Raw genomic sequence first — 8,794 nt, forward strand, 5'->3', positions numbered from 1 at the left:
CGGGACTCTGAGCTGTTCCTGCCCTTCTCCAGTTCACAGTGTGGAGCCGCCAGTCCAGGAGAATGGTGACGATGCTGGGGACGGGAGGGACACCAAAGACATCGACCCTGGCTCCCCGAGGAGGTGTGACATCATCATCATCTCTGGCCGGAAGGAGAAGTGTGAGGCTGCCAAGGAAGCCCTCGAGGTGGGTGTGCCCTCAGGCAGCTTGTGCCTGGAGCTCCTCCNCCTCTGTGGCGCCTCCATCTCAGGCTTGTGAGGAGGAGTCCCCTGTGCGGGCGGCACCTGCCTGAGAGCCAGCCCCCCGTCGGGCCCTGCTCTGAATGCCGCGTTGCACAGCGCAGGACCACGCTCAGGGGGGGTGGCCAGGCGAGAGACAGACAGGTCGTGCGTCGGGGGTGGTTACGAACGGCGGNAGTGTGGAGCCGAGGGGGTGTCGGGAGGGGGTCAGGGGCTAGCGTGGAGACAGAGCAGGGGAGCCGGTGTCCCCACGCTGTTACCCAAGCGACCCACACAGGCGTGGCCACAACCCATCCCTGACGTCAGGCCGGCTTCCGCGCCTGAGCCCCACCAGTCCCCGCCAGTTCCTCTGTTCCTCCTGGATTTGCTGCGTTTCTGTTCAGGGCCTGCCACGGTTAGGAGCATAGGCTTGACACGAGGGCCAGGATGTTTGCTCTGGTGCCCTTACCTTAAACAATGGATTCTGGGTTCTTTTCCTGCGTTCTCTGTTGAGTTAAAAGTCTTGGTGAAGTTCTCACTCAAGGCAGAGCATTATGGAAGGTTCCGGGAAGCACCTTGTAATTCTCACAGGGTCTCTGGCTCGCTGCCGGCAGCTCTCAGGCCCGACCCTTCTTCCCTGCAGGCGCTGGTCCCCGTCACCATCGAAGTGGAGGTGCCCTTTGACCTTCACCGGTACATCATTGGGCAGAAGGGGAGCGGGATCCGAAAGATGATGGACGAGTTTGAGGTACCTGGATTCGCGGTCTTTCCCTGGGAGCCAGTGTTGGGGGCGAGCCCTCCCTCGGGCCCCTGGCGGCTCAGCCCCCTTGGCGATGCGCCTCTTCCTGCCCAAGCCGGGCAGCCCCGTTCCTGGTGCGGGGCCCCTGCCCACATCGGCTCTGTTCGCATCTCCGCGCAGGTGAACATCCACGTCCCGGCGCCGGAACTGCAGTCTGACATCATCGCCATCACCGGGCTCGCGGCGAATCTGGACCGGGCCAAGGCCGGGCTGCTGGAGCGCGTGAGGGAGCTGCAGGCTGAGCAGGAGGACCGGGTGGGTGGCCCCCAGAGCCGCGGTCCCCGCCGACCAGGAAGCCTCCCCCAGACGGGGCGCTGTGGGCGGTAACGTAATGGCGGCAGAGTTAGGTCTCCTGGTACTCAGCACCGTTCCCTGCCGGGTAGCGGTGGCCCCAGTCTGACGGGAAAGGTACGGTGGGAGAAGCCGGGGAGCTGTTGCCAGGAAAGACCCCCCCCGGATGTGAGTGTTGTGGTCCAGGGTGGGCGTCTGCGGGCCCATCGGGGTCCCACCTCGCCTCTCTGGAGAGCTGGCGCCCGAAGGGCCTCCCGAGTGCTCGGTGAGGCTGGGTGTCCCGAGCACGGAAGCCCTGCTGTAGATTCTGTGGGGAATGAGCTGCCCGCTGCGGGGGACGACTTTCTGGGGTGGTGACGGGGTAGGGCCCGGAGCCCTCCTGCGCCTGGCGCCTGTTCCCGTGCTCTGCCCTCTGGCCATAGACGTCCCAGGCTGGCTGTGCTTCCTTAAGGAAGGACTTCTGTGCTCTCTTTTCCTTCTGACCTGGTTTTGTGCCCCAGCCCTTAACGACCCCAGGGTGTGGTTATGCTTCCTGGTCATGTCCCCATTAAACCAGTTAGGAGCCAGCTCCGAGGTCACCGTGCGAGAAGCCAGCCTTGTCCGCGCCCGAACGGCCCTCGTGAAGGGTCTGCGCGCTCGGTTTCGGGTCCGTCTTTGAGCTGGCGCTGCGCGGTGCCACCGAGGCTAACGGAAAGCGGGTCATTTTGGTCACTGAGGATACGTTTGGGGTCAAAGACAGAGTGGGGTTGGCATGTTGGCCGCACATGGAGAAGGTCAAGCCTGAACTCCACCCTGTCTCATCTGCAGGCTTTAAGGAGCTTTAAGCTGAGTGTCACTGTGGACCCCAAATACCATCCCAAAATTATTGGGAGGAAAGGGACAGTGATTACTCAGATCCGCTTGGAACATGACGTGAACATCCAGTTTCCCGATAAGGATGACGGGAACCAGGTAAGAATGACCGCTCAGGTCAGGCTCCGTTGCTGGGACGCTCTGGGGCAGGTGGACTCTCGACCCTCATCCTGGCCTGGGGGCAGTGAGCGGGCGAGTGGGGGGCGTGCCCGCGGGTGCGTGGAGAGAGGCTGGAGCGCAGAGGGGCAGCTCTCTGCGGCTCCGGCTCTGGGCTCGGGCCCCCTCTCTCCGTCTGCGCCGGCTGGGCGAGGTCTCCCTGGGCGCTTGCGCTGCGTGAGCTCGGCGCGTTTCTCCGCACGCACCTGGTCGTTGCTGGTAGGCAGGCTGCGGCTCTGGCTGGGGGCTTCCCACACTTGTACCCACAGGCGCGGTCGTCCAGAGGGCGCCCTCCCCTGCCCGCCACACCCCTGCCCGTCTTCCTCTCTGCTCCCGTCGGGGTCCCTTCAGCACAGCACTGCCCAGCGCGGGAGCCTCAGTCTCTCCCTGCGTCTCCTGCAGTGGCACACGGCCAGGCGCCCAGAAATGGTTCGCTAGAACCTTCTGGCCAGCAAATCTCAACACGCCTCCGCAGACCCTGGCCTTTCCAGCTGTGTCCATGCGCTGTGCCCGGCCGCCTGCTCTGTACCTTCCTTCCCTGCGCAGCCCAAGTCTGTAACCCCCACACGTAAGCCGAGTTCAGAAAGGCAGGCGGACCTGCGTCTCCTGCCTGGTCCGGACCTTCCCCGGGCGCGTCCTTCCGTTCCCGCTGCATTTTTAACATGTTTATGCTCCTGATCTTTCTTACTCTAATTTGTGGTTTTTGTTCTGTTTGAGTGAGCTCTATGCCTAGCGTGAGGCTTGAACTCATGACCCTGAGGTCCAGAGTTGCCTGCTTTTCCGACCAAGCCAGCCAGGCGCCCCTTTAATTTTTGATGTTTAATTCTGAGAATTCAGCTCCTATAAACTTTTCATTCTCACTACCTTTTATTTCTTCCAACTTTCCCAAGTAACTTGCATTTTTTCAGCCCTCATTTAGGGTTCAGACCACTCGGGCTGACGTCTCACGAGCCGAGTAGGGTCGGGCAGCCACGTGATTTTGACTCGCAGCTTTTTCCTGTGAGAATTCTGCTTCCGTTTGCAGTCTCTTCTGTCCTGTGTCTGCCTTTGGTGCGGCACTCGCAGCTGCTGGCGGGTTCTGGGCACAGCCCGCCGCCCCCCCACCCTTCCATTTGTGCTGTGGTGTGGCCTGCCGCTCCTCCGCCGTCTCCTGGCTCTTTCTGGCCTCTCTTTAGGCAGACCTCTAAGCATCCACTTTCTCTGGTCCTTTTCTGTTCCATTCTTTCGTGGGTGTGAGATTTTCTCTTAAAGAATATATGTCTGTGTGTGTTGTGTTTGTTGCACTCTGAGTCGTGTGTTGGCTCTGCTGGCACCGCACACGTGTGGTGCTGTCCCCTGTCCGTGTGCGGTAGAAGGGGAGTGCTGGGCTGGGGCGTGCTGGGGCCGCACGGTCCCGGCCAGTGTCTGGCACCTTCTCTCCAGGTGGGCCTGTCTCCACCGAGACGCCTCCAGATGCGGGGCCCGAGGTGACCCTCCCCGGGGCCCGTGTGGCCCTTGACACAGCTCCGTCTTGCCTGCAGCCATGTCTGTGGGAGACGTCCTTTTCCCACACGTGTCCGGCCGGGAAGGGGGGGCCAGGAGCTACCGGGCATTGTTGACCTGTTCTAAGTCCGCTTCTGGCGTTCTCTTCCGTCTTTTTTCCCTTCTGAGCGGGTCAGCGTTTCCCCTCCAGGTGAGCTCTGCCTCTTGCCACCTCACGGAGCTGCACCTGCTGGCTTGAGGCTCCGGCCCTGAATCTCTAGGGGGCGTCCCCCCTTCTGACAGGGTTCTCCTCTCTTAGCCCCAGGACCAAATCACCATCACGGGGTATGAAAAGAATACAGAGGCCGCCCGGGACGCCATATTGAAAATCGTGGGTGAGCTCGAGCAGATGGTTTCCGAGGACGTCCCGCTGGACCACCGTGTTCACGCCCGCATCATTGGTGCCCGTGGAAAAGCCATCCGCAAAATAATGGACGAATTCAAGGTGGGTCCCCAACCTGCCAACTGTGAAGGGCGCCGTGAAGTCCTGGAAGCCTGGTAGGTGCAGTGGGGTGCGCGCTTCCCACTCCGCGGGGAGGGGGGTCTTCTTGGGGCCTCAGGCCTCCCTGCCTCGGCCGGTGACCGCCCTCGGGGTCTGGAACAGGAGCCCTCTGAGGCTCAGGTGCCCGTTCTCGAGTTGGTGAGGTGGTGTGGAGCTCCCAGCTGTGCGTAGAGTTGACCCCACGCTGGGCCGCGGACGGTGGCATCCCCTCAGCGCGTCAGGGTTCCGTGTGTGCCGTGACGTGCTGGCTCTGACCTCAGACGTACAGGACCTCTGCGTCCTGAACACGAGGTTCGCCTGGGGAAGCTTGCCTGCAGGCCCGCCATTCCCAGCCACACGTTACCGTGACCCTTGGTCCAGAGACCGCGGTGCAGGGTCCACACTACGTCAGCGGCCGTGTGTACTCCCCTCCCAGGTGGACATCCGCTTCCCGCAGAGCGGGGCCCCGGACCCCAACTGCGTCACTGTGACGGGGCTCCCGGAGAACGTGGAAGAGGCCATCGACCACATTCTCAACCTGGAGGAGGAATACGTGAGTCCTGGGGGAGGGGCGGCGGCAGGCCTTGCCCCGTGGCACCCCGCCTCCAGCCGGCCTGGGGTGGCAGCGAGGCCGCGTGCGTCTGCCGCCAGAGGCACGCGGGGGGCAGGCTGTCCCCTGAGCCAGCCCTGCACGCTGGAGCGAGGCAGGCGCGGTTGTCGTGCGTGTGTGCCGCACACTGACGCCACGCCTCGTGCCCACAGCTGGCTGACGTGGTCGACAGCGAGGCGCTGCAGGTGTACATGAAGCCACCAGCCCATGAGGAGTCCAAGGCGCCGTCCAAGGGCTTTGTGGTGCGGGATGCTCCCTGGACCGCCAGCAGCAGCGACAAGGTCAGACCGTGCAGGGTGTGCCGTGGGACGGGGTAGGGGGAACCTCTCCCTGGGAAGCTGCCCCCGCGGGGCCTCCCAGACTGAGGCCGCTTGCCCTCTCGCCCCTGCAGGCTCCAGATATGAGCAGCTCGGAAGAATTTCCTAGCTTTGGGGCTCAGGTGGCCCCCAAGACCCTGCCGTGGGGCCCCAAGCGATAATGATCCAAAAGCAGAAACCTCTCCAGCCTGCTGACCCGAACCCCACCACCACACACGGTTTGTCTCGATCCGACCCGGCGGCTGGAGCCTCCATAAATCGTTGACGCTTACCCCTCCCCGAGGTCTCGCAGTGAAGCCGGGCGCGCCAGCACCCTGCGTGCGCTCGGGACCTGCTCCCTGACACCTTCACTCTGGGACGGCTCTCCGCTGTCGTGAACACTAACCGAGGTAATTGGACATTTCCCTATAAGCGTCCTGGCTCATCCAGCATGTCCGTCAGGCTCTGGCCTCCGCAAGGAGAGCGCCACAGCTGTGGCTGAGCCTACTTCCTGTGTCATGACCTCAGGAAATAAATTTCCTTGACTTTATAAAAGCCAAAACGTTTGCCCTCTTCCTTTCCTCCCTCTGCCTGCCGCCCAGACCCTCCTTGTAGAATGCAGTCCACCTTGCAGCTGCCTCACCCCCCCCTTAGCCCAGACCCACAGGGTGGGAAGGCCCGCTTTGCACGCTGGGAGCGCCCGGGCCGAAGGAGAGCCACGGCAGAGCCAGAGGGGGCCAGAGAGGCGGCGGGGTGGCCGGGTTCTCGGGCCGTCTGGGCCTCAAGCACGTTGGGGTCGGAAAGCACCCAAGTGTCTCCACCCCCAAGCGTGGTGAGCAAAGCCCGCAGGTGGGGCCACACGTCTCCGTCTCGGCCTGTGGCGGCCTGCTGTGGCCCGAGAGACGTGGGGACGGGGAGGGGGGCGGCCCGCCGAACGGCGGTGGAGACCAACTGCTCCTTTGTGCCCCTCCCCACCCTGGGTGCCCAGTGGCCTCCTTTCTACCTCAGAGCCAGTGTGGCTGCCCTCGTGTTTAGGGTGGTGCAGCCCTGGGGGCGGGAAGCCAGTGCTGGGGCTCAGCCAGGCTGTCCTCTGACACACGCCCGGACGCGGGCGCTGCGTGTGAGCCCCCGGGAGCGTCTCGGGGAGGCGGCCGCCGTGGTCCTGGGGCACAGGGAGGCGGTCACTTGGCCTGGACCGGAGGACCCGGTGCCGGCACGGGGGGGGTCCGCTCCTTCTCAGGTGTGTGACGGGCAGGCTGTCAGACCACAGGCCTGGGCCTGAAGGTCCGCTCTGGAGAGGATCAGTGGCCGCAGGCGGAGCAGAGGCGCCCGCGTGTTGCGCTGCACGGGAACGAAGACGGCCGTTGGTCTTGGCCCTCTGGCCTCCCCATCCCTGCCTCTGCCCCCACGGAGGGGACGGGGCCCTGTCAGGTTACCCCCCCCCCAAATGCTGGCGGTCCCGGGGGCCGGCTCGTGTCCGGCGTGCGCAGCCTGCACCGCCCCGTGCCCCATCCTTCAGGCTCTGCTCGGCGATCTCCAGACTCTGAAATTCTAAGTAGACCGAGAACTGCTTGGCGCAAGTGTCCCTTCAGCTGCCCCGGCAGCCTCCACGCACCCGTCCGTGGCAGCGGCGCTCAGGGTAGGACAGCGCTCACCGCAGCGGGCGGCCTGGGTGACCCCGCAGCAGGCCCAGCGAGGAGACGAGGAGACGGAGGAGGGAAGGGGGATGCTGCCTTGCTTTTCTCCAGGAGCACCCCCTCCGGCTCTCAGGGAGCCTGAGGGGGAGGGGCGGGCACCTCCGAGTCTCCGCCCGCAAGAGGCTTGGGACCCTTGCCTCTGGCCATCCCTCTGCCCAGCCTCTCTCCCCCTCGTCTTTCTACAGCAGCGTCTGTCCACACCCCCGCCCTTCCCCAAGGGTAAATTTTAAGTTTTCACAATTTTTGCACATCTACATTTATTGCTAAATGTCACAGATGCGACTCCCCCTCTTCTGGAACTGTGTTTGGGATCTCGCGTGCTCGGTTTCTGCTTGTTGTTGGTAAAGACTGTTTGGCGAGCCTGCCCGGGCCCAGTGTGCGGGGCGGCCCTGGGCAGGGTGGGGCGTGCGTGTCCATCTCCTCTGTTGAATGTCTTCCATATTATGTGTTTCCATAGCTATGATCCGTCCCTTGGCCTTAATTTTGGAATCTGGAGATTATATGCAAACATGTGTAAAGGCTTATGAATATGGATGACACTGGAATTTTATAAATTCTAAAATAAAACCCAAAACCAGACGAAGTGTGCTACAACTCATTTTGTCACGCGGCCTGTCAGTTCTCTGTCCTGTGGAACCAAGGTGTCTTCAGCGTGCTTCTGAGTGACACCTAGGGACTCACAGATCGTTCTAGTCTCCAGTGCGAGTCTCCTGCTGACATACGGGAGACGGAGTGGTGCCGAGTGCAGAGAGCCAGGGGGGCGCGAGGGAAGCGGGCGGCGGGCCCTGAGCCTTGGGGACAGGGGCCAACATCTCTGGTGTGGGGCCGCCTGCCCTGCGGGCTGGGAGGGAGACGGCAGGGAGCAGCTCCAGGCGTGGGCAGGCCTCGGGGGGACCTGACCGGGACCTGGGGGGTAGGGCTCGTGAACAGGGGTTCAGGATCACCGAGGGCACAGAAGCTCTGGGCCAAGAAGGGGCAGAAGGTGGGCGTGGCCCAAGGGCCGTGAGCCTCTGACCTCTCCGGGGCAGCAGAGTCTCTCACCTCCAGGTGGGACTGCTGGCCTGCGGTGACCCCCGTGACTTAGAAGGGACCGGTGAGGCCTGGCTGACTCCTGGCAGTGTAGGCTGTGGGTCCAAACTCCTCTCTGAGCCCAGGGAGTAGCCGTCCTTTGCTCCGTTTGTCCCAGAGAGAGCCTGTCTCCAGGGAAGGGTGGGGGAGTGGGGACTGGACCCACCACCCTGCACGGGCCAAGGCCCCAGACCGCTGGCGGAGAAGGGAAGGGGGGGCGGGGGGCAGAAGGGCTCACCTCATTCTCAGCCAGCGCCTGCTTGGCGAGGTAGTACTCTCGCTTCACCTTGACCTCCACGGACTCAGGAATGTCGGGTACCAAGAGGTCGAGGATGCGGCCGATGGAGAACACCACGTGCTGGGGGCAGGGCACGGTACAGGCAGTGGGAGGGCGCCCACCCCTCGCTGAAACGTGCTTACGGCGGCCTTAACGGGGCCAGGGCTGCACAGGGGTGCGCACACACCGGCTCCCGGGTGTGGGCGGGCTGGGGAGGAGCGGTGCAGACACGGTCGCGCCCGGAGGGGCAGCGGCCACAGCTACAGAGGCTGGCCTACGTCTCACAGGCCTCGGCAGTGCCCAGAGCAGCTCTGTACCCACGCGACCTAGAGGCGCAGGCCAGGCGGGAGCTGACACAGTTTGCAAGATGGGGAGACGACAGTGCGCAGAAGAGTGGCCTTGTGACCAGGAGGTAGCTTGGTTGTGCGCCTCCCCACCAACACACACAGACACACACAGACACCCCACGTGGTGGGATCAGGCCAAACATCCTAGTGGAGGGGCGGGGAGGGGGGTCAGCGGGGACC

General features: G+C 63.6%; 2 protein-coding genes across 3 annotated transcripts in view; one reads left to right on the top strand and one right to left on the bottom strand.

The window, feature by feature from the left end:
* Window positions 1-5,787, top strand: part of HDLBP (high density lipoprotein binding protein) — a 72,602-nt gene extending 66,815 nt beyond the window's left edge. For both annotated transcript variants that reach the window (XM_077757270.1, XM_077757276.1), the window contains exons 21-28: window positions 33-187; window positions 863-967; window positions 1,139-1,273; window positions 2,117-2,260; window positions 4,098-4,283; window positions 4,756-4,872; window positions 5,082-5,210; window positions 5,321-5,787. In XM_077757270.1, the coding sequence (XP_077613396.1) occupies window positions 33-187; window positions 863-967; window positions 1,139-1,273; window positions 2,117-2,260; window positions 4,098-4,283; window positions 4,756-4,872; window positions 5,082-5,210; window positions 5,321-5,407 (1,058 nt within the window). In that variant the 3' untranslated portion in view covers window positions 5,408-5,787. The remainder of the gene's footprint in view (window positions 1-32; window positions 188-862; window positions 968-1,138; window positions 1,274-2,116; window positions 2,261-4,097; window positions 4,284-4,755; window positions 4,873-5,081; window positions 5,211-5,320) is intronic.
* A 1,381-nt stretch (window positions 5,788-7,168) lies between these two features.
* The window catches only part of ANO7 (anoctamin 7), a 26,484-nt gene continuing 24,858 nt past the window's right edge, over window positions 7,169-8,794 (bottom strand). Inside the window, exons 22-24 of the mRNA XM_077758251.1 lie at window positions 8,229-8,348; window positions 7,964-8,115; window positions 7,169-7,412 (exon numbers count right to left, since the gene is read on the bottom strand). Coding sequence (XP_077614377.1) covers window positions 7,400-7,412; window positions 7,964-8,115; window positions 8,229-8,348 — 285 coding nt within the window. The 3' untranslated portion in view covers window positions 7,169-7,399. The remainder of the gene's footprint in view (window positions 7,413-7,963; window positions 8,116-8,228; window positions 8,349-8,794) is intronic.

Source organism: Crocuta crocuta, unplaced genomic scaffold, assembly GCF_008692635.1.
Source record: "Crocuta crocuta isolate KB4526 unplaced genomic scaffold, BGI_CrCroc_1.0 scaffold290, whole genome shotgun sequence".
In the NCBI taxonomy this organism is placed as follows: domain Eukaryota; kingdom Metazoa; phylum Chordata; class Mammalia; order Carnivora; family Hyaenidae; genus Crocuta; species Crocuta crocuta.